The sequence below is a fragment of the Fulmarus glacialis genome, unplaced genomic scaffold, assembly GCF_000690835.1.
Source record: "Fulmarus glacialis isolate BGI_N327 unplaced genomic scaffold, ASM69083v1 scaffold8063, whole genome shotgun sequence".
NCBI lineage: Eukaryota > Metazoa > Chordata > Aves > Procellariiformes > Procellariidae > Fulmarus > Fulmarus glacialis.
Window position 1 is genome coordinate 29,742 of NW_009203522.1, and position 25,347 is coordinate 55,088.

Genomic DNA, 25,347 nt, shown 5'->3' on the forward strand with positions numbered 1-25,347 from the left:
TTTTAGATTCCATTTAGATCTGCGAATGGAAGATCATAGATCATAACATAACTGTTGTAATTTCCTCTGCCTACAAGTAACCAGCAGCTGGATTTATTTTAACTACTGAGAGATTCTTATATGGGGCTAATTCTTCAGCGAAACACACTGTGCAACTAGTTGATTTCTACTTTATCTGTGAACCAGCCTGTAAAAATGAAATGACAATTTTACTACTCTGGACAAAGTATTATAAAAGTTGAAAAGGAAATAACTAATGATACTGTACTTGCCCTGGGAAAGAGATAAATCTGTAATCCTGCAGTCAGCAAAAACCCTTGTAGCTTTATTATCTTTAATAAATGCTAATTTATTATAACATTTGTAGCAATGTAGGAAATTTGTTGGAAATGTGTAATATTAGCTTAGGAAAACACAACTTGTCAACTAAATCAGAAAACATCTTTTCCTGAATGTTGTTTTATAAAGTTTTTTACTTTTTTGCTTCCTCAGGGAATACTCCAATCCATGCAGAAAGCTTCATTTCTTACACCAAATACATAATTATGGTTAGTGGTAAGATTCGTTCACCTAACTACAGACCAAACTGAGATACAGGCACGTAAAATTCATGTAATTCCAACAGTTTGCCCTGCCTGCCTTTCTAGCACTGCCCAACCACGTGGGTTCCCAAAAATCTGGCGTCTCTGTTTTGACCTGGACTTTCAGCATCATTGTCTGTGTGGGCTCAGAAGTGTCTGTCTGGGAGCCAGGCACCTTTTTCCCGTATAATGCTCCCTTGGTCCAGGACAAGTGGCTGGCGATGCTCTGATGGTAAAGATAGCCTTGTAGCTAGAGGGCAGAGCTATGGATCTGCTTTCTACTCTCAGGACTGTTTGGAGGATTTTTTTGTCTAATGGTTACCGCCTTAAAATGCACATCTTGGAGAACATGGTCTGGGATTTTCAAACAACTTGTTTCTTACTGAATACCTTACCCAGTGTCATTCTGTGCTGATGATTACTGCAGTCGTCAATGTGTAGTGGTTCACCTTACTTCTGTGAAGCACCTTTGATCCTATCAAAACAATGGCTGGATCTCGTAGACTGAAATAGCACAGAAAAGATAAACTCAAAGCAAAGTTAATATTAGCTCAGTTAAAGAAATAGCTTGTTGTGAATGATCTGCAGTAGTTAAGGACTATTTAGTACTATGCAAGAAGCTTCCTTACCAAAATTCAGACCTTCTTCCTTGTCAAATCCAGCCAACACTGGGTATGTGGGGATTTCTGTGCTCCAGTTCTTTTGAAATCTCCCCTCTGATCCACCTTTTATCACATGATAGAACTTCATCAAAATACCCGTGGTACTTAATGTTTGAGCCTCCTTCATGTCTTGTGTCTTTTTACTCCCTTGCCCTCTACTCCCAGCTCTTGCAAATACCAGTCTGGGGGCTGATTTTCAGTGGCAAAGGGCACCTGCGTTGAAAGCTGCTGCTTGTCCTTCTGAAGAACAGCTGCATAAAAGAAAAGAAACACTAGAGAGACTGGCTCAGAAGCTATAAACTTGCAGAAAACACGTGAGCAGTCCAAGCCTAAAGCCAGACAGCTTGTGAGACTTTCTCACCACTGTTTATGGTCCTGCAGGCTTTTAAGGTTCGTTTGGTCAGTGATTTTCCTGAATAGGAAGCTGACTTTACCACCTTTCTCCCAAAGGCTCAATCAGGACGGTGCTGTGTGGTCATAGCCTGGGGTCTCTGCCATACCAGTTCTTGACATTTAAGATACAAAGATTAAGCTGTCACTCTTACTGAATTTAATTCTTAGTGTTACCATTTCTATTTGTGTTCTCTGCTGATGGGTGAGTGTGATATTCTTCTCCTACCGGGTCTCTGAAGTTGTTATAAATCAAGCAGAAAAAGTAGCCACAGCTCGGGGGGAAGTTGAGATCCGATTCCCTGAGAGTTCAGGGCTATTCCCCTCCCTCAGATAGAAGGCAATGCAATGTAGATCACGCTGTGCCCATTTTACAAGTTGTATTTCCTTAAGTGGATTCTCAGATTGGGTGCTAATTTCTGTAAGGTTGTCTTGCCCTCACTGTTCAGTATCATTCACTCTGCACCAACGTTGTTCTTCAGGGTGTCGACCGAGAGGCTCCATGAACACTTCTGCTTGTCTGCCTTTTCTTCCACAGCCAAAACCTCGTTTTTTCAGAGTCTGTGAGAGTTGTCACTCGTGTGCCTTCCCTTTGCTCAAGAAAACTGTGCAATCACAGTGGTATTCTGCTGGAAAAGCAAGAGTGAGGGGTGCAGCTGTCCCACAGCTCAAATCTGAACCTTGCAAAATACCGTCTAATATACTGTGTGGCAGGTTTGGTAAGAGTTACCGCTTGTTAACAGATAAGGTGCACGTCGTATATGAACCACGGGTTATTTCCCCCTTCTGCACAAACAGTTTTTGCGACTCTGCCAAGCTATATCATAGAGTGCCATAATCTATACAAAACTGGTAGTGAAAGGAGATGGGGAGGGATGGAAGTCAAAATCTGCCCAGAGCCACCATGAATTCATAACCTCTAGCTGAACATTGACACCACTTTCCCTTCCTCCCTCTCTATTGATTGATTGATTTTGAACTATTTAGGCCTTGACTTCTAGAGATACCAAGCATGCAACTGAATTTGAAGCTAGTGAGCAGGAGCTGCAGACATTCGGTAACCAAAACCCATCCTTTAAATAAATGCTTTGTATTGTTTTAGTCATGATAGATCCTATTTTTTTTTTCTGAGGCACTGAGGGGGATGTTACAGCTTAAATCCATAGCATGTCAATAGAGTCATTACAGATTAGGGCTTTCTTAGATGGTTGGAGTGTGACATTACATCTCATTACTGCGTAAACTTCTTTAAAATATTGATATAATTAAAAATGTTCAGTAACATCAGTAGTTTGTTTTTAGTGATTTGTCATGGATGATCAAAACTTATCCAGATCCCACTAGATCCAATGGAAAAAGATTGCTTCTGGGTTAAATGTACTTTGAGCTGATCCCAGAAATACCAGAGGAAAGATGTCTGTTTATAATAGTTTATAAGCTAAGGAAGGTAATTCTCTCATTTATGCTTATGGACTATTTAAAAATCTTTACATCATGGACATGTTGCTTCATTCTGTTTTTAATCGATTTGATAAGCCTGATTCAACTACACTGCTTTAAACAAAACTGGTTAAGAAAAACAGTGCTTTGGCAGGTCAGCAAGATGTTTCCTTCTTCAGGGTAGGCACAGACCAAATTTCATGCCATATGTATTTTTAGTTCTAGGTCTGGCTTCTAACACATGCAGGAACCGCAGTGTAATACTGAATTGTTGCCTTTTCAAATAGATGATGCAGATTGTTCAAACTGATAATATTTGGTGGTTCCTGAATCTGAGCTTTAGGTATGTGCGGTTTTACATTTAATAATGCAGCACTGGGAAGAGCTGGTAACTCCAGTTTGTTGACCATTTTTAAAGCACTGCAGATGGAAAACAAACTTAAAGAAATGTGATTGAAAGCTCCTTGCTCAGAGGTTAGGAAATATTAGGTTAAATACAGTCTGAAAGTGTTTGATTTGACCATCTTGTGTACATGCCCAGTCTGCTGTTACATGGTCACATTGCAATTTTTCTAACGAACCTCATGTTCATCCACTGCCCTGGTGTGTCCTAGTTGAATGATGCTGTCTTAACAAGCTGGTTGATATTTTGTGTTGTCTCGTTGGCCACTTCTAAATGCCTTCCTTTGTAAAGTGTTTAAAAAAGTAAAAGCAAAGTGTGCTATGGAAGTTCTAAACCACAGACTCGGCTTTTTCTCAAAGTTACCTGTGATCAGCCTCAGGTGAAAAAATATACATCACTGTCACCCTCCTGGCTTTCACCCAGGCACAAGTCTCTTGTGTTGACTTAGAGTTATGTGATCATTTTAAAACAAAGGTAGCCCCAAAAACCACCCCAAAACCAAAAAGAAACAAACAAACAAACACAAGAAGCAAAACCCCGCAACTGAGAGAAGATCTAAGACTTGTAGCAGAGGATTTCAGCAGTGCTGCTGAGATGGACGTGCATGTGTTACTCTGTTCCACTGGTAATAGCTGTTTCAGTTATTTCAAGAAAACCCTGCAGTTGCCAGTGGTATATATATTTTTTTTCTTTTTTTAATCAAACCATTCTTCTGATTTTCTTAATTACCTTGGTACACAGCTCATAGTATTTTGCCTTCATTTATATAGATTGAAATCTTTTTTCCCCCATCTGGGACGCTTGTATCAGCTGTAATCCATTTGTGATTAAAATCCTTCAGGCTTTTTTCAGTGACTGGTGTACATGTATCAAAGAGGAAGCTTGTGACAGTGGTGGTGTGCTCCAGCAGCAGCAGAGTGGCTGTAGATACAAGTCCACATCATTAAATAAGGTGTAGTGGGAATGAAAGAGAATAATGCTCTCAAGGTTGTCTTGATCAGAGCATTAGCTTAAGGGCATTTGAGTTTTCTTTCTGTTCAACATGCACCATGTGTGCTGGGAAAGGATCGCAAGGCAACATGGGGGGAGTTAACTTGGTGATGAGAGATGTAGTATCTAACTGTTTTCAAAACACGAAGGTACTTTGTTCTACCCCAGCAGCTATTTCCTGCTCCTGCTCCAGGAAGGCGGTGCACAGCGGGGCTCGCACGCTGCTAACCTCGCCGCCTTTTGTTGCAAACGCTGCGGAAAGTCTCCTCTTTGACTTGTATATCAAACTGGTGAAGGAACTTCACAACTGTAGTGTTTTTGGAGGGTGTATGCGTCTGAGAACGGGTTATCTGATACCTACGTATCTAATTGAAAATCACCAGAGCCATTTTTAAAGTTTGTAGTGAAGCCGTTTCTGGGTGTTTGCTAGTGACATTGGAGAGAGGAGCACATTTTGCACAGTAAAGCAACCCGTCCTGCTAGCTGTCAGGATCGCAGCTGAAGCGCTGCAGCAGGATGTTCACCTATTTGTTTCAGGAAAAAAAAAAAAAAAAAGAAACAGACCAGAACAATGCAAAGGGAAAGCACCAGCAAGAGAACAGTATGTTCTTTGTAATGCTTTTTCTTTGGGGACATCTATTGCTGGCAATAAGATTAAATCACTGAAACCTTCCCTGAAGCTACATCTGCCACTGCCTACATTTTCCAACCTCAGTAATAAACTAACATTTGCCATTGTTCGTTTCTTCTGGATTTCATTTCTTACAGATTTAACCAGCGCTATTTACCACAAGGCATTCAGTTCTTGCTTAAAGCTGAGATCTATGCCAAGTCCCTAAAAATATTCATAGCTCCAAAGAATCTGGTTTTAAATAATATCATAAAAAGTAGACGATATTAATACAGCGGTTCACACTGAGTTCACATACTGCTGATGCCAATGTATAAAAATGATGGAAGCCCAAGAAGCTCTAGACAAGACTACCCTGAAGTGGTGAACAAAATCCTTTTCACCTTTTTACTAGTCATCTATATTTCGATTACAGGAGTAATATTCTTATACCAAAATATTTAAAAAAATATAAATCTGTGTTACAGTCTTGCTTATCCTGACATGGAGTGCTGTGTCTTTTTACTGCGAAGCGGTGGGCTGTGTGGGGTGGGTCGTGGCTGCCAGTTTGCGGGGTGTTTGGGAGGGAGGATTTACGCCACCCCCTTCTTCCCGCAGGACGCCATAGTGATCCATGAAGTTTATGAAGAAGGGGCAGCAGCCCGAGATGGCAGGCTTTGGGCCGGCGATCAGATTCTGGAGGTAAACGAGTCTCTCTGTGTATGTGCTTGCTTATAGCTTTGTCGTGTATACTTGTATTCAACGCAGCATAGGGTTCTTGCAGGGGAAAGAGAGATCGTTCAGTAGGATCTGTACTTGAAGCTTCTTTTCTGTCACTAAGAACATCCTGACAAATTCATATTTCCTTATATATTCATATAAACTGAAGGTACAAATTGAGAATATATTAAATTTAATTGAGCAAGGCAGTTCTCGAATTACATAGTTCAGCTGTCATGTCCAATAGCTCAGTATTATTCATCTGTTTAATCTTTCATTCGGAGGCCTGCACTACCGCCGCCGCTTCAGCATCTCTGCGCTGCCTGCAAGCGAAGTGCTGAGCTGGGCGAACGCGGGGCGAGACGGCGAGGCTGGCTGCAGCATCGCCGCGAGCATCCCTGCTGAAAAACTCCCGGTGCCCACCTGCGGCGTGGCTGGGGGAGCTACCGGCTCCTTCAGGCCACCGTTCATAAAACTGGTGAACACGCAGAATTATTTCTGTGAATAAACGTAGCGTTTTTCCTGCAGACAAGCATGGAAATCGAGGAGGGAAAGGGTTAAGAAAGAAGTGTTGGTCTGCAAATGAAACTTGCGTCAGGCAGGGGTTCAGCGCAGCTGCTTGCAGCGTCTCGCTGTCAGATCAGGACAAATTCCCAGCATGGCCATTAAGGCTTTGGTGTGTAGGGTTAGAAAAATAGCGAGGGGTACTTGGGGAGTTGTCTTTACAGCTCTTGCACTGAAAATATTTTTTTTAGTGTTAAGGCTGAATGTTGTTTTCGTTTTATAAATAACTGTGTATTAACAGAGCACAATAATTAGGGGATAAAAATGGGGAAGGTTAATTAATTCTTCTCTGGCCAAACAGGAAAGTGCTAATGTTTGTGTGCCATAATATTGTTGTTATTTCAGCTTTTAAAAGCTGTACTAATGAATCAAAAAGATGACTCTGAATTAGTTTCAGATTGGTATGATAAAGCACACATAGATGCCTATGTCAAGAAAAGAATACCGATGGAGTATATAAATAAATGTGTGCAGAATTAGTACAAAAGAATATAATTACTATAGATTAGGCTTAATTATTAATGTAAAATTAAGTATGCTTGCATATCTAGAAATACTGAGAAATATTTTCATTGCCTTAAAATTTATTATGTTATGCAAGTGGATTAACATTGTATTATTATTCAGTTACAGTTCATGCTACTTCCTAAAGAGTCTTCAAAAATATTTAAGCATTGATATTTTTTGGTATTGACAAATAAAAGATGATTTTGTCAAAAAAACATTGGCAAACACCTTAAAGGGCACCTGTGGATCAGGCTTGGCAAAATGAGGGCATTAAGTTTCAAGTTGCAATAGTTTTTTTTTAATACTCCAGCATTCAATCAGAACTTCTTGTTCTATCTGATATTACTAAAATGCTAAAACATTTTCAGGTTATCGTAAGAGAAATGTAATTGAGTGCTCCAGGAGCGGTCTTGTGTGCCATCTATTGGAACAAAGCAAAATAACCATTTAATATGTCCTGCCTGGGCTTCACCATTGCCATTTGCTAATGTTTCTGATGCCTTCTGTCTTTGGCTTGGTGGTGTTGCGAAGCCGGGGAGAAGGAATCTGAGCAGTAGGAGATATAGGAACTTCAAAGGAGCACGTCCCACTTTGTCTAGTTGTAAGAAAGAAGCATTGCTTGAGGTTCCAGCATTTAAAAAGAAGGGAAGAACACCCACAAAAATTACAAGCCAAAATGTTTTGATTATTGTGATTTACTCCAGGCAGTGGCACAAAGCACCGAACTCGCACTTAGTAGGAGATCGGGGAGCTCGGCCCCCTGGAAACAGGAGCGCTAAATTACAGTGCCAAGGCGTGTCAATTTGACAAATTTGTCCTGTCACACAAGGGTAGGGTGTGATGAAAAGATCATTTATACATGTCATTTGGAAAGAAAACACTGATTATTTTATTTCAGGTGAACGGGATTGATCTGCGGAATGCCAGCCATGAAGAAGCTATCACTGCGCTGAGACAGACGCCCCAGAAGGTGCAGTTGGTTGTTTATAGAGATGAAGCACATTACAAAGATGAAGAAAACTTAGAGATTTTCTATGTAGATATACAAAAGAAAACGGGCCGAGGACTAGGGCTCAGCATAGCTGGAAAACGGTAAGAGCGTCTCTTTGATCGGACTGCACTTCAAATGAGAAATATTTTGCTTTTTGCTGTGTGAACAGCTGTAGCCATTAAACAGAATATGAAATAAAGGAAAAAGTCTGTAAGCAACAAAATTTTGGATCTAAATAATGTCAAGGGTGCCATGGGGCTGTGGTCCTGGCTCCTCTATCAGGACGATGACGCACCTGTATCGCAAAGGCTGCTGCTGCCGGGAGGGCTCCCAGCACAGAGCGCGTGTCCCGCTCTGAGTGCGTGTGGCCAGGTGGGTGCGCGCGGAACTGGGAGCTCATTGTTCCGCTGGCTTCAGCGTAGCTGTGTCTCAGTTCTTGGAAGCCCTACCCATGGCTTTTCCGATTTCAAAATGGGGAGAGAAACCTTCTTATTTCCGAAGACCAGGATATACCTTTGAAAATAGATTTGTGAGTTAGATCTAGCTCCTACTCAGGTTCAAAGGGACCAATGTCAGTGGAAGATAAGAGGCTGAGTTAGACCCAAATCCTGAACAGTATCAAAGTGACTGTACAACACTGTAGACAGCAGTTCTGTGAGTACAGAGCAGAATCTGAGATACGGTGGTAGGTAACAGCTGCTTAATAAAATGTGGCTTTTTACTGATGTATTTCTAAACCACTGCTATTAGATCATTTGAGCCAGAGCACTGATAGATTTAATCTTTCATTGCTAGAAGAGATTTACGGCATGACACTGGCGAGCACTCATTCAGCGTTGGTGCATAAGAGTCATATGGTTGGTCTTCTGTATTGCCAAAAAAAAAATTATTTTCTCAATTACAAATCATCATGTCATTATCCTGACTGCGTATGGTCAGTAAAGTTTCTGCAGCAGTTTTTTACAAGAGTGGCGATGTTTAACCCAGGTGTTGTGAGCAGATTGCAGGTTGGGTAATTAATTTAGCTTATGTAAATTACCCTACAGATGGTAATCGCAGTCTCTAGCCCTCCCGCGTTTGCTTCTGTGCAAAACTTTCTGTACTATTGCTAAGTGCTTTGCTTGTGGGGATTTCCACGTTAGAGGTAGCCCGATTTCTGAAGTCGATTAAATGATACGTATAATTCAGGTTGTGAAGTGTTGTGTCCTTCAGGGTGAAGGATACTAAACGCCAAATCTTGGCATTGCAGCCTGCACCAGCTCACACCATAGTGAGCCCCGGGAGCTGGGGCCAGCACAGAGGGGTCCTGCGGCCTCTGGGAGGGGACTCCCCTGTGAGGAGGCTGGAGCTGATAAATAAATACATTCCCCTCATCTGCGTGGCCTGCTGTTCTCGCAAGCCTTGCTGCCCGCTGCAGGCGGACAGCCACAAAGCTGGATTTTCTGCTGCATAACTCATGTGCAAACTATAAAAGTCTTTTCTACTTCTCCCTGCTCTTCTGTTGGGGGCCTCCAGGCTTTTAGAAAAGAAACTCAGCTGAACCTTTAGGGGGAATACAGAAAAAGAATCTGAGGCTGCATAATTCATATCAGGCACATCAGGAGATAGTTTAACTCCGTCTTAGACCAATCCTTGGCTCTTTATTCATACAAGTGGTATTTTTCATGAATCTTTATGGATCATACAGTCAGAACTAATGGTTCAAGGGGAAAGACAGCATTAAATATAGCAAAACATGCCTTGGTTTTAAAACTCGTAGATTTTTTTACACTCAAACAGTTGAATGGGGTGTAAAATTAGTTCTTTCTCTGCGCACAGGTTTCTTTTAATGTCTCTTAAATGCAAGTAATCTAAATTGGTCTCCCAAAGAATATTGGATTGTGTAATTAGCCATATGCTTCTTGCATTGTTAGAAATGGAAGTGGAGTGTTTATCTCTGACATTGTTAAAGGAGGAGCTGCAGACCTAGATGGAAGATTAATTCAAGGAGATCAGATTTTGTCTGTAAATGGAGAGGATATGAGAAATGCCTCACAAGAGACTGTTGCCACTATACTTAAGGTGAGTACATAATACGTTTTAAGATATCGAATTGCAGTTACTGACACTATGCAAGGTAATTATCCTGAAGTGCTGTTTACGCATACGCAGGACAGCTCGAACTGATTACCAAGGCAGGAATTTCATCTGAAATAACTTTGGGAGATTCATTTAAAATCACTTCTCCATGTATATTTAGAAGTGGGATGATATGAAGTGGGAAAACAAAGACACATGTAGTGTTTAGACATTTATTTGAAAATGCAACTGTGTATTTCATACGTTAGAAAAATATTTTGAAACCTGAGAGTCATACAAATCAGAACTGAAATAAAATGCCTTTGGCTTTTCTGTACTAACCCGCAGCTATAAAATGGCAGCTTAAATCTGTTTTCGCACAGCTTTCCATCTTACAGGGGTGATTTTTATACTCTGAAGTTGTACAGTCTGGGAGAAGTTGCCTTCTTCCATTAAAAAGCACGTGGCTGCTTGAGTCGGAGGAGAGGGCAGGGGATGGCCTGGCTGCAAGAGCCTGATGTTAGCTCCTCCGTACAGCTCCCAGTCCCGACAGACTGTACCAAGGGTGAAAGGATGGGTGGGAATGATGCTGCAGACCCATTTCTATTCCAAACTGCATCTGGAGACAAGGGCTTTTTCCTTGCCATCACCACTAGTGTTTCTGCATATGATTTCTTTCATTCTTGAAGGGAAAGGCTAATTGTTTCCTTGCTTTTTCCATTCGGGTGGCCAAAAGTTTACCTACTTAAGAGTTGGAAATCAATGATATGAGTGTATATTATTAAGTTGAATCCATATGTGTTAAATTCACCCCCTTTCTGCAGCATTTTTCCTCTGAAGTGTTTTTTCATAAATATTGTTTGTGGCAAACATCTGTTAAAGAGTTGAGGGCTTTTTGTTTATTTTTACTGAGTAATTGGCCATCTACAGTTTGCCAGTAGGAAGATTCATACTGACTTCAGCAACCAGGATAAATCTTCAGGATAAACCTAAATCCAGGGATGGGTATTTTTTGTATTGTCTAAGTACAAATGTTAATGCTTTGAGCATTCCTTGTGGTTTTCTTCACGGAGTTGTGGTGCTGAATATAAACATAATTCTCTCCAGGAGAGCGTGAAATATTATATGCCTACTTAAATGCTGTACATTGTGGTTTTTTCCAAGTGTGCCCAAGGCCTGGTGCATCTTGAGCTTGGGAGATTGCGAGCTGGATCATGGCTATCGTCACGGAAAACATCCGAAAACAGTCAGGTTAGTGACAAATTCATACATATAAAATGGAGCTGTGAAGGGCAAGGCGTGGGGACAGTGCACAGGCGTGCACGTGAGGCTCAGTCCTTCCATAGACGCTTACTGCTGAGGATGTGAAACAACATATTTTATCACAATAATTTTCTGTGCTGAACTGCAAAGTAAGTGTTATGCTGAAATGCTGATTAAGTAGAAGAGCTAGTTAATGTATTTTTTTGTTTAAGGAGTGTCTTCCTGAGACACACCAAAAATATGTAGTATCTTTCTCAAATGATGATGTCCATAGATTTTTTTAGACCTGCAAAAAATGCTGAATGTATTTTCTGCAGCTGTTTTGTCAATCAAAATGAGTTAATGAAATTGAACTCTATCTTTGCCTATCTTATGGCACAACCACATGAGAGCTGCTTTCTTCTCAAAGAAAACACAGAGCAATTTCCTGCTTCACTTGCTTTTTACCTGAAGCGAGGACAACAATTCCTTTTTCAATCAGTGCAGGGCTTTTCCCCTCTTCCTGCGTTGCCCAATCAGTTCAGACACTGATACCGTTAGTATTAAAGTCCAAGTACTGCAAGGGAGAAGAACAAGGCAAGAAGACTTAGAAAATTTTTTAATGACTTTTCTTTCTGAAGACTGACTGCTTTGCCATGATATTTAAGTTGCCAGTGTCCCCGAGAGAGACAAACTGTGATTCACAGCAATGCTATTGCTCTGGAGTATTTTGCCCCCACTCTGCCCAGGGGCAGCTGTCAGGGACCCGGGCGACATTGCCCGCGCATCTCCCTCTCACACTGATGTGCGAGCAGGCAGGACAGGCTGCATGCTGGTGGGATCCAGCCCGGGCACCACAAACGCTAAAAGAAGGGCTTGGTTTTGGAAATGGAGAGGAGGGACCATAGGAGGCTTAGGGGGGATGTAAAAAAAAGGAGGTCAGTGAGAGGGGAGGCTTGTCCTTGATGTCGTGCATGAACAACCCAAAAAGGGTGCCAAAATCATAGTCATGTGGCGTGATTTCTTAACTTTCTAGAGGCCAGCAGTGATCCAGCCTGCTGTCTGGGGGGGTGAGGTATCAGGTAGGGCTAAAGCCCTGTGGGAACAGCTGGGCTAAGCCCAGCATTAAAAATAATGACTAATATCATTGGAGAAACATCTGCACTGCATGCAGCAGGCAAGGAGAAATGAAATAACAGAGGAAAATTATACTGATTGCATTAAGTAGACAGCAGTCTTGAGTATTACTATTTTTTATCATTGTATCAACAGATAGCCTAAGCAAGAGCAATGTAATCAAAAAGTGACGGTTAAAAATTATCCACCCAGTTTTACTATGTAAAACTTATAGCTGAAAGGGAAACAAAATGCCATAGTATTTAACATGAGCCTAGGTAAAAAAATCAGATCAAACGTCATCCCCCTTTCTTTGTAGCATAAGAGGCTTTTGCAGGAACCCGGTATTTTCTGTATTTCTTTTAATACAAGAAATCTTAATTGCTGTTCTTTAATGCAGAGTCATTTGAGAGCCCTCATTTCACTGCCTCTAAGTGACCTAGTGATTTTGAAAACTAAATAAATGTTTCTCAGCAAAACCGTTCCAAGAGTTATAAAAATCTTGGCAGATAATACGGCGAATCAGCTTGAATGATTTGCACAACTGCGAGCGATGTTTTAGAAGCTGCTGGCCAAGAGCATCCAGAACTTTTGTCCTCACTTGGCTTTTTTTTTTGGTCCGTTGCATACCTTTAATGGTAGAAATATAAGCCTTGTGGTGCAGGACAGTGATTTCTTTCACGCGCATTGCAAATTATGTTAACTGACCCATGAATTGGCAACTAGAGGTGGAAATTGTGCTCTGCCTGTTGTTCGTTACTGACAGCTGCACACTGGTCAGTTAGGATAAATGTTGCCAGAGCTTTTGATTCACCGCCTAATGCATTTAGAGGGAGAAAGCTCTGCTGTGGGTGGAAAAGTATAGACCAGATCTTCGTTTTGTATAAGGCAGCTTAGTTGAAAAGGTCTGGCCCTCAGCAAAACCTGTTGTTCAGACGCACTTCCTAAATTGATAATGATGTTTCCTCGAGAGGCAGAGTCTGAAGACAAAGCCAGATACGGAGATAGGGAAAAGGAGGGCTGGAAATGGACGGCCAAGAATTGGTAGCATGCATGAGCAGCTATCTTCGGAGGCTCTCCCTTTTGTCAGCTGGCATGTTATTCTGGAAATAAGAGTAGGTTCTTGGTCAGATGAAAGGAGCAGAGTCAATTACAGGACCTTGTAATCAGACAATATATTCAGCTAAAATAACAAAGCCTGTAGATTACTGCCATGTAACAAGATGGGTGTAAGTGTTATCCCCACCTTGTGGGAGAGGAGCTGTTCCGAGTCCTGCTGGGTGCCCCATGCACGCTCATCGTAGGGTGAGGTGCCTGCGGGGTGCATCGTGGGGAAGATGCCCACAAGCTTTAGCAGCAACCGTCAATCCCCGCTTCTCCTCAGGTTTGGAGACACACTGGGAATAAGCAGAGGAGGGTGTTAATCCTGCTTCCTTGTGACCTCTAGAGGAGACCCGAACAGATGTACACGTTAGGTGTGCACGTAATGGAAGGAAATACAGTTGTGTAGTACTGCGAGCAGCGCTATGGGTGTGCCTACAACTCGGGGATGGATTTTGGTAGGTTGCCCCTTTGGAAATGAAGTTGGAGGGGTTTGCACTTGCAAAATGTGGTATTTCCAGTCTGGTTGGCACAGAGCACAGCTGCACCCGTATGTTGCAGGAACTGGTTTAAAGTTAACGTTTGGGTTTGACTTACAGGTTTTGATTTATTTTTAACTTCAGGTGAGCCAGCAGAGTGTCCATAGCCACTTCCACCCTGCGCTTGCTCCGGTCCTCTCTACCTTACAGAGTTTTGTCAGCACAAAAAGATCTTCAGCAGATGTGTCTCAGAGCAACTCAGGTATAATCTGGGCAGCTGTCAGAATAGCTGTGTGTTACTTGCTTTATATTTGTGCTGGTTTAAAAGCAGAACTGAATACTTGAATCTGGTTTTCCTACTCAGCCTCCCAGAAGACATACCACTGATATTTTAAGACCCGAACACATTCCAGCAGATGACATTATTTTTATGTCTACTAGTAGAGTAATGGCTCCTCTATTTTAAGTGCAGAATTCCTGCGTCCTGCTATTCCCTGATGCCCTTGTCGGAGGCTTAGCACAGGCAAGGTTCTCGCATTAGAAACAGTTTTTTCAGGGAATAAAGCTGCCACCACTTCATTTATATCTTTGTTGCTCTTGAGTGTATAAAGGGGTGTTTTGTAATGAGAAAGTCACAATGCCCAGTTAGCAATTTGCAGATTTAGCGAGTGCTAAATCTACAACTTGCAGTAGCTTGAAGAGCGCCTGGGCATTTGTGTGCTCTGGCCTGCATCAGAAGTTGGTAACCTTTGCTTATGTCTGACCATGGGCAGAAGTAGAAGACATTTCTTCTGCCAGTTTGCATACACTGGAGGAGGCGTGTGGCTTTTTGGGCAGCCTTCCTTGTGCCATTTTGAAGAGCCCTGCAGCACTGAAAGTGCATGTCTGCATACCCTGATTCAGTGTCCCCGGGGCTGCCACAGACCTCGCTGCACCGCAGTTATCCTGCCTTCTGTACTCATAGCAGATATCTGCACAAGCACACGTGCATGGCAGTGAGAAATACTGATATGTGTTATTAAGAATCGTTAGCTCTCGAAAGAAACTAATTCTGCCTGCCTTCTATAAGGTTCTTAAAATAGTTTAATTAAAGCTGGTAGAATTAGGGGTTGGTATAGCAGAGCCCAGGACCTGACTACACCATCAGCTTTTCGGCTGTTTAGTCCCAGTTGAAATGATTCCTTTGAAGTGTCCCTTTTTTGTTGTTGTTGTTGTTTATTTGTTTGTTTTGTTTTGAGTACTTTTAAATGTCCGATGGCTAGATATATGCCAGCCAGACTTCCTGGCTGTCTATTATTTACTAATACAGCACAAATTAGAAGAGGAGATCAATGGAACCTCAACAGTCTCAGACCAGCTGTGTGCCCTACCCTTTGTGGTAGGGACACTGTGATTTATGAATAATAAGCCAATCTTTAATTGAGTGAAATGCACAATAGGGCTTTTCTTTAGGCCGGCAGAGTGCTGCTATTCAATAGATTGCGGTGAGCAGTGGCTGCGCTACAATGGGTGTCACGGTGGCATCCGTCAGCCAGAGTGATTACATCCGTATTCATCTCTGGGTGAAGCAGAAATCCCGTCCCCCTCATGTGAGCAGCACTGCCTGGTTTGGCACAGGAAGGCTCCGCTTCTGCTTGGTGATAACTCTGACTAGGCAGCAAGGGACCATTGTCACCTGACAGTGTTATCTCTTAATTATATTATCTCTTAATTACAGAAGCTAATTGTTTGTTTCTTTATTAGTAGGAGCAGATATGGGCCCAAGGACTGTGGAGATAACAAGGGTCAGTGAGTTATTTTCTATCAATTCAAAAAGCTGACACCTTTAACTGAAGTTGTTAATTTTTGTAGCGTTTCTCAGAAGTAAAATTGCATTATTTATGTTTGCAATAGGTTGTTGGACGTATGCCTGTGTAATGGGATGTGTGTGTGAGGATGTGTGTGTCTGTCAAACCTGTCTATTTTCTCCCTGTTCCATAAATCAAATGAGTCCGTTCTTGCTATACTCCGAACATTGACCTCTACAACTTGCTCCGATTGCAAATGTTGGGTTTTTTTGTTTTGTTTTAGGGACCAAATGATGCACTTGGTATCAGTATAGCAGGAGGGAAGGGAAGTCCATTAGGAGATATCCCCATCTTCATTGCTATGATTCAAGCCAGTGGTGTGGCTGCACGTACCCAAAGGCTCAGAGTGAGTAGAGGGGTCCTCTCACTGTTTCCTGTTTCATCTGCCATGTGACCCACAGAGAAGGAGCCTCAAGCACTTCTGTGTATACCATCACTTTGATAATGTCTCATAGACTATTCTGTCTCTTAAAAACAAACAAACCCCCAAACCTGCCCTTCTCTTCCCTTTTTGATCATATTGCATCTTGGGATAAGGGCAATGGTTGCCCACATGGAAAAGTGATGTTAAGAGAAAGAACATAAATGTATTTGCAATGGTCTTTGAATGTGTATGTTCATCCAGAGCCAGGAAGGGCAGCAACAGGCTCTCTGGAAATCATAGGTGTTTTGGGGACTGCAGGCTGGGCATCATTTAGAGCTCAAACCAGGCAGAAACTGGATCAGAAGTTAGTTGTTTGATCTTAAGGCCCTTATAAAGAAATGCTAAAATAAAGTACTTGTATCAGACTCACAGGGTATGTGGGTTTCCAGAAATGACCATGGTGAACACTTTTCAGTTTTGGAGATAGTTTCAAGGAATCATTAGTATTGAAAATAACTTATTATGCAGATACGTGGGATTGCTTTGGCCCATGGGCCAAAGCATTAGTACATGCTGCTACATTCATGCCATGCCTCTAATAGAATTACACAATAGCACTAAGTGTGAGGGTCGAGATCATTTTTATGGATAAGAAGAAGGTATCATCTACGTTAATTAGATTAATATCAGAAGTGCCTGCTTTTCTATACTGCATTCAGCATGTGCATACATAGTCTATAAGAATATGAACTTCTCTGCACATATGGACACAAATTAATCTTTTCTGAATGGGAGGACAGCAGTGAAAATCTCACTCTGCTTGCAAATGGAAATAGTAAAATACAACCCATCTTTGTTTCTCTGATCGCATTGTTATTTTTGAAAAATCTGTATTGTACTTGCTCTGAAGAATGGTAAATGATCACTAGCATTGCAGAATTTTCACAAAAGGGATCCTGCAAAAGAGAAGCATTACTGTGCAGTGCCAAGTTCACGAGGAATTTTAAGCATTCTTAATTTTAATTTTCCCTAATGCTAGTAATTTTCCATTACTGTTGTACTTTTAGGTTGGAGATCGGATTGTCAGTATTAATGGGCAACCTTTGGATGGGCTGTCTCATGCAGATGCGGTTAATCTACTAAAGAATGCTTATGGGAGCATTATCCTGCAGGTATGGTGATAAATTGAACATGCAGCTGCATGAGGGTAGATAAATGGCATTCAGGGAAAAAAAAAACCCTAAGCATCACTGGCACAAGGCATCACAGAATTGCAGGGTGCTTGCTGATGGGAATTATACAGAATGAAAGCAAGAAATAATTTTCATTCAAAAATTCTTTATTGCCACTCATACAGCCTGTGAGCATGATTATATAAAAGCGTAACAAAGAGAACAAAATAACTTGTTGCTACACATGATAAATCAACAAGCTTCCAAGTTTTTTTTTAATTTGAAGTTAACTAGGAACAAGAAATTACGTGTGTGTCTATGTGTGCATGCATGTAACTAGACTGTGACCAAACTGCCCACAGTGTTAATTTCCTTGTTCTTGAAAGGGGGAGAAAAAAGAAACGCTAGCAGCATTTAGTAAAAATGATAGCATCATCTTTAAGACAGTGCTGCCTAGAACTGATTATTCTACATGTAATGAATAATAACACTCGAGAGAGAAAACAGTGTTGTCACTGCCACGTTTATATGCTAGCTAAAAGGAAGACACGTTCTGCCACTTTGGTTCTAATTGCTGCTTGCCAGTATATTCATCTTTAGTTTATTTTTATGTTTACACAAAGAAATGGGAAAAATACTTGCCAGAGAGAATTCAAAATACTACTCATTTGCAGAATTATTGTAACAATTGGAAAACAAGCTTAAGACGTACCACTAAAATCTACTCTAATTTTCTTTATCATCACAGCATATTGGATTGGAACGCATCTTGAGAGGTGTTTTTTTAAGCTTCTTGCTTGCATTACAACACGAATGTGACTATAAAAAATGGGAGGAAAAAAGAAAAAAAAAAAGGAAATGAAATAATAATAAACTTAGTTTTAGACTTGCTTATTCTTTGTTTTGTCTGTCCGTGAACTGCTGACCTGCTAAGTGATGAGCCAGTTCCAGAGCAGATGGTGTATTTGTGTAGTTCCATTGAAGTCAAAGGAAATACACAGATATACACCAGCTGAGGATTTTCTGTTAAATTATAGTTATCATATTGTTACTAATGTTGAGTAATTTCACTTTTCATGTCAACAGTATTCCCTGAATAGAAAATGAAAGCTTGCTGCAGAACCCAAAATTGCTAATCTTGAAAGCTGTAATACAGCGTATTCCACCTCATCATGTATTTAAAAATATTCCTGATGAAGCATGCTGTCAGTTGGTCGCTCGCATAAACAAAGAAGTTCTTCTAGAAATGTCTTTGGGTTTGTCAGTTGATGGTTTTCCTTCCACATTTTTGCTGTCTGGCTTAAAATGGGCTTAATACTTTTTACAGATAATACAGGTTTATTCTGATAGAATAGAGTATTTTCCTCTATTAAAAATCTGTTATGTGAAGGTGGAATGTTATATTTTAATACCAGCAGGGAGTAGTGTTGAAGTCCTGCCGTAAGCAGGTTACCTTACATGCTAACCACAGGTACTTCTCGATCAGTGGATTGCTTTTTTTTATTAAAACAATCTAAATGGAATAATCCTATCGCTGTGATAATCATGACTGATGTGTCATTAAGCAATTCTATTTATTATCAGGTTAGACCACTTCATGGCAAACTGCTTTGAAAGGTCAGATAATTGCGTTCAGTGGTGTGGAAAGGCTTATTATCTGTACGTCCTGGGAAGGATGGTAAAGGAGTTTGCAAATGCTGTTTGCAAATGGGAGATTAGGGTCTCAGGGGAACAATCATCCCTTTCGGCTGTTTTGATGCTTTGGTTTAATTTAATTTCTTTTCTGCAGGTGTAGTAATGAGATAAGGGGAAGCTTTTTTACAAGGTTCTTGAACTCTGATACGTTCTTACTGCCAACTGAAGATTTTTGAATATAGATTTATTTTGCCCTCGTTTTATTTAACAACAAAATACGACAAATACTGGCTGGCACTCTTAAAGGAAGGAAAACTTAACGGTGTCTTTGCTGGCTGAGCCAGGTGCAGCTATCTTGTCTGCCGGACCCCTTCATTTAGGGCGTCCGAGAACCTGAGTCCTGGGATGCAAAATTTGCATGAGAACTAATCTTCCTTTCTAGAAAATGCTACCACTCTCTTAGCTCCAAGTGATTAGAAAGAGGGAAATATTGTTGTGGAAGAATTGTGAGCATTCATTTAAAACAGGGGATTTATATAATGGATTTTTTTATTTTGATCAGGTACCTTTCCCTTAAACCGTGTTCACAGCAAGGAGTGGAAAAAGTACCTGTTAATTTTGATAAAATAAGGCCATAGATATGGAGGAAATATTGAAAATATACTTAACTGGGTATTTCTCACTGTCTCTGAGCTGAACTCCTGCGCTGTACAATGAATGTCAAGCAGAGAAGAGTATCTCATCAGAAGGAGATGGAGTTAGGGGATAACCACGGCATGTAGTTGTTAGGAAATTGAGGCCCTTTCAGCTGTGAATACTTAAAATCCAAAATACTTTGTAGTGGTTTCCCCAGGTTGGTTTTTTTTTTTTCCCCCCAGAAAAAAGCAAAGAATAGAACATTAGCATGCAATGAAAAGTTAAAAAAAAAAAAACCTGGAGTGAGCATTGACTCTTTGTGTTTAATAAATCCCACTGCTACAAGCTACAAGCTTTTATTCTTACAAGCTAAACCCCTGTGAATGGCAAACCCCAGACTTCAGCATGCAAGTAACTGTTTTCTCAATATGGCCATGGTCATATTTGTAGCTAACCTATACAACATTGGTATGGTTGCTTTAAAAAGCCTGAGCAAGTTTGCTGCCCCTGTCAACCTGTCAAAATGTCATTAACTCTGTTAATTACTGTGTGGTGGTAATTCATGATGGTTTCAGAATAACACAGGAGCCAGAATTGGGAAGTTTAAGAATCCTGTTTGTTAGATTAATGCTGGAAATTGCAGAAAAGTTGAAATCAAGGATTAATTTGTTCCCCACTCAGCCAACAAACCAATCTGAGGTATTTCAGGGCCTTTGACTCATAGTCCAATAGACCCTTGGATCTCTGCATTTTATTAAAGGCTAAGGTGCTCTCTGTGGGAGATCTTTACTTTCAAGCCCAATACTGGACACCTTGCGTTGACTCTGAGATGTACCTATTTCCTTGACAAAGTGACCTCTTGCTCTAAATTATCCAGAAAGACTGTTCCCCTCTGCTCAGCATCTGAGTGATAGTCATGTAAAGGCAAGAGAAAGCTTCAGAGCAAAGTTTGCATTTAACTTCTAGGAAGGTGGCTACTATTAACTCTTATTATTTGAAAGTATTGAATTAGTAGGCAATTTAAGAGGGTAGGACTTGTATTTGGAATTTGCTTGGAAAAAAACATCAACGATTGATTTTCCTAATGTATCGGCTATTTTCTATATAATTAGCCAAGTTGTCTTTGGTATTAAGTGGACACACATAGTACTTCATTGCATCCTTCTGTTTAGGTGGTAGCTGATACCAACATCAGTGCCATTGCTACCCAGCTGGAGAGCATGTCTGCGGGATGCAACCTTAACTCTTCTTCTGAGCATCCTTCTGAAGATCCTGAGTAAGTTTGTACTTAGTCTGCATAACTGAGGTGGATTTCTATGCCCCATGCAAGGGAAAAGCCTAGGCTGGTGAAGGAGGTCTCTCCCATTGCTTTCCTCTCTAATTTTCCATCACCTTTAAAATGGTAACTGTGACCTTCTCCAAGCTGATTACGGACTCGTGTCCATCTTCACCTGGTGTCAGAAACTGCTTGAGTAAATAAGCACAAAATGTGTTTGCAAGCACTACTTCTGGACATTTTTAAAAAAAATTTATCTCGTTTCTTTTCTAATGTGTTATACAGACACGATAGCTCTGCCCTTGTCTGTTGGCTTCCTTGCCTCAAAAGAGTTATGACCAATTATTTGAAATAATTTGTCATTGGCAGACCAAGGCAAGAGGTGTTAAAAGGCCTGGTACCAGAGAGGAATGTTTCAAAACATGTCCCAGAACTTTCTTTGTCTTTTGAATCTTTTTAGCTTTACAATTTGAAAAAGTCTGATAAAAAAAATTTCTACTTAGAGCACTTCTGTATGGTGATGGAAGTTAGAGATCTAGCCCTCTCATGGCCATGCATCATTCTCCATCGTGTGCTTTTTAGGGCAGCTTATAGCATTCCAGTTACCATTTTGAAATTCATTTGATCTTCATTTTTGTTCATTGGCTTCATTATGTTCTTCATTTTCGTTCTTTGATTCATTACATTTATTTTAAGAAGCTGAGGTGCAAGTTGCTGCCCTACCTCAGGGGGTTTTAGTATAAAAGTTAAGCTATTTATGCTGCATTCTCTGTTCTTACAATGTGAGGTACTGTTTTTATTGCTGCTCTCAAAGGAGAATTGCTTACTTCACAAAAGGATTTTGTATTCTCTTTTCATATCAAAATAGTAAGAAAATTTGAATGTGAAAATATGAAGCAGAATTAGGTGGGTCTATGCATTCGTTCTGTCCTAAAAGAAATGGCTAGATAAGTCCTCACAGGCTACACCTTTATATAGGTGGAAGATGCCAAACGGCTTTTGTCCATAATATTTTTTTTCTGAATATGTAGAAATGACTTTTTCAAATTTGAGACGGATATATACATATGAGTGGTCTAAATTCCACCAAAAATCTTCCTTTGCTCAATGCAGACAGTAAAAGCCCTTGAAGAGCAGGTCAGGGTCTAAGCAGTGCACTGAGTGAGGGGCTCTCGGGAGTGAGCCTCTGGGGTTACAAGGCACAGGGATGTAGGTCAAATATAGGTTGTTAGAAAAGAGTCCAAAGAGCCTGCAGTAGAGTTGAGACTATAAACACAAGTGTTCCTGGCTGCACCCTGTCTATTAGACTCATTCCTCTGAAGTCATAAAGTAAAATTATGCTGTAAGGAAATTGTTGCAGTTGCCACTTATGCAGACTAAAGACGACAGCTTGCCCGGTAAGAAAGCAAACTCTCCTTTACATACGTGCAGCAACTGCAGATGAGGGGAGTCTCACTTCTGCATCAGAGATAAGTGCTCTTGTTGAGCTCTTATTAAAAATAAGTATTTTCAAAGTGAGGAGCTAAAGTACACTGAACAGCATTTGAACTCTGGGCTGCGCAGGAGTCTATTCCAGCGCAAGGACAAGAATCATGGTTTGTGACAGTGTGAAAAACTTTTTGATAGATAAATATCTCTGTAAATGTTCCTTCTGCATAGAGTCCCCAGAGACAGACATTGCTATTCTAAGTGATATTTATTGTGTTTTCAGAGCACCTCAGCCTAAGATTATTACTTTGGAGAAAGGTTCTGATGGACTGGGATTTAGTATTGTAGGGGGGTATGGAAGTCCCCATGGAGACCTGCCCATTTATGTCAAGACTATATTTGCCAAGGTATCTTTTTTTTTGTTTTGTTTTCTCCCTTTTCCTGTATTATCTTTAAAAATAAACCCAAGATATGGTTTGGATAATATATTATGTAGAAGAAAGCAAAATGTACTAAGTACATTGATGTAAGTGGACCCAGAACTCACAGCCGGCTTCTCAGTTTATATTTCACATTACTGATGGCTGAAACAAGATACTTTATCTCAGCAAAATTGCTCTGTGTACTTGGGAAACTTGGTTTTATACATTAAAATATTTATAAGGCAGTTTTATATCTGTAAATCTTAAAGTGCCTTCCAAGAGGTATGGGGACATCACTTTTCCCACTGCACAGGAGAGGAGACAGATGCAGAGGTGCTGTAACTTTGTGGCTGAGCTTCAGCTGCAAAACCAGCAATAAGCTCCTGTGCTCAGATAGTCACCTCAATGAGAAAAAACACCGAAAGACAAAAACGCCGTACCTTGTGACTTGATAATGAATTGGCTTACACATCAGTCCTGGCTTTAGTTATTCTCCGTTGCTTCCAGCTTCTCTCTCATGCCTCTCCATGAGTAGTCACTCCCGCTCACGGCACGGCTGTCTCAGCCTATCTCTGACCCTCACCCTGAGTGTCAGGGGAGGACTTTTGGGGGTCCCAGCCAGGCACAGCAGTGGCTCTGGCCACCGAGGCTGAGGAAAAAACATAGTACAGCACAGCCTCGAGGCAGACAGCCCCAGAATGGCCACTGGTGCAGAGGGAGAAGTGCCCCTTTTCCCACCCATCCCCTTGCTGGCAATGTGCTCAGCATGGGCCAACAAGATACGTCAGGCATGGCCACATGAAGGGAGTTCTGGAAAGCGGGGGGGGCGGCACGGAGAAAAACAGTGGGAATTAGGACTGCTTCACATAAAATAACCTTGAAGTCAGTCACACACAGTTTTTTGTCCTGTGCCTACTTGCTGTCACTCGTGTCAGTGCTTCTGGCAGGGTAGATGACATAATTAAGAAAACTTCATCTGAAGGTGAAATAGAAGTCTTGTCTCCTCTGCTTCTGCGATTCTGGGGCTCAAACCACAAATATCTGATCTTTTTACAATGTTCAATTATTAACATGGGAAGATACTGTGTCTTTAAACTGATGCTTAGATTTACAAGTTTCTAATGTGAGCACAGCTGAGAAACCCTAAATCGAAGCTAGAATACACTGCAGTCATTGGTGGGGCCATGGAGGAGAAATGGACACCATGAGCCGACCTGTCGGCAGGGCAGGGCTCAGGATTTAGATAAAAGAGCTGCACTGGGGCCTCTGAAGGAGAACAGCCATTTCTAAAGCCCTGTGGGAGCTTCTCAGGACCTTCAATGGAGCCCAGCTCTGGCCGGGGCTTGGGGCAGTGCCCAGGCTGTTTTGCTGCGTAAGCTCTGCGTCCCTCTCCCTCCCCACATTTTAACCCGTTTCTCAGCACTGGGTGCGGGGTACATTTAAAAGCTGCTTTAACAAGCCTCTCCATAATCGTAAAAGCCAGAACCAGTCTTTACACTGCATTTTTTTCAGGGATGAGCCGATTCTCTTCTTCCCAGGGGTGTATCACCCGCCCACGCTGTCCCAGACTTTACAGGGTTGGGTAAGCGGGCTGAGTGATGGGCAATGGTTGAAGCACTCAGGGAGACTTCAACACTGTCGTTTCCCATGTTCCCTACCCAGTTTCGGTGGGATTTCCAGTGCTGCATCCCTCCTCATTTCATCCATCAGCATTATGAGAGGCGGGGGGGCTCCGTGCTACCAGCCACTAACGACTCGCTTTGCCGTTTGCAGGGAGCAGCTGCGGACGATGGCAGACTGAAGCGTGGCGATCAGATTTTAGCAGTTAATGGGGAAGCTTTGGAAGGTGTTACTCATGAGCAAGCTGTAGCTATTCTGAAGCGCCAGAAAGGAACTGTAACATTAACGGTGTTATCATGAATGTCATTGCGCTTGTGGAGATAAATACAATTATTTTAGAACATCAGTAGAGCTATAATAATACTGTTCAGCGCTGAGCAGGATGTAAAGCAAACCCTGGCAAAAATGAATCAGTATTCACCCCATTGCCAGAAAGGGTAGTGTGCATCTCGAGCTTCATTTAGCCTTCCACATTTATCAGCCTTTCTCCCACCCTCCCCTACTTCTGGTGGCTTTTGAGGTTTCTCTGGACAAGTTTAATTAAGAAACTTCAAAGAACAATATCCATTTTACTTTATTTATACATCGGTTTATCCCCACTAGTCTGAACCCCAGTTACAACTGCTGAACAACACAAAAGACAATTTAGATCATCAACTGATGTCATCTGATGAGCAGAAATAAATGCCGAGTGACTTGTCATCTCACTCATGATTTACTTATGCTAATTGTCCTTTCAAGTATGCCAGAAAACATTAGCAATGTAATTAAATTACCACTGTTCCAAATGATGAAATATCAAATTCTCCTCTGGGAAATTATTTGTGCTCGGCACAGTAAGTCTGATAGTCAAATGTGAACTTCTCATGTTTATCTCTTTGGGTAGGTCTATGGAAGTTAGTCAGAGGTAATTACTGTGATGTGTCAATTTGCAGCCTTTAGCATGAAAAATAAACTAGGGGAGAGGGAAATTTATTTTTTTAGGCTTTTAAAATGTTTGAGCCTTTTCAGATATTTAGGCAGCATGAACAACAACAACCTATCTCATTCTATTCTAATTATATTTTTAAAGAAGAAGAAATGTGCTGATGTA

The 25,347-nt window shown here is 41.2% G+C and overlaps 1 protein-coding gene across 1 annotated transcript in view; it reads left to right on the forward strand.

Annotated features, from left to right (window-relative positions):
- LOC104074517 (inaD-like protein) overlaps window positions 1-24,873 on the forward strand; it is a gene marked incomplete at its 5' end in the record, with an annotated part of 51,376 nt that extends 26,503 nt beyond the window's left edge. The window contains 11 exons of the mRNA XM_009574662.1: window positions 5,695-5,778; window positions 7,766-7,959; window positions 9,772-9,919; window positions 11,081-11,167; window positions 13,999-14,116; window positions 15,607-15,638; window positions 15,925-16,047; window positions 17,133-17,237; window positions 20,681-20,784; window positions 22,496-22,619; window positions 24,408-24,873. Of these exons, the coding sequence (XP_009572957.1) occupies window positions 5,695-5,778; window positions 7,766-7,959; window positions 9,772-9,919; window positions 11,081-11,167; window positions 13,999-14,116; window positions 15,607-15,638; window positions 15,925-16,047; window positions 17,133-17,237; window positions 20,681-20,784; window positions 22,496-22,619; window positions 24,408-24,554 (1,266 nt within the window). The remainder of the gene's footprint in view (window positions 1-5,694; window positions 5,779-7,765; window positions 7,960-9,771; window positions 9,920-11,080; window positions 11,168-13,998; window positions 14,117-15,606; window positions 15,639-15,924; window positions 16,048-17,132; window positions 17,238-20,680; window positions 20,785-22,495; window positions 22,620-24,407) is intronic.
- Window positions 24,874-25,347: the final 474 nt, after the last annotated feature.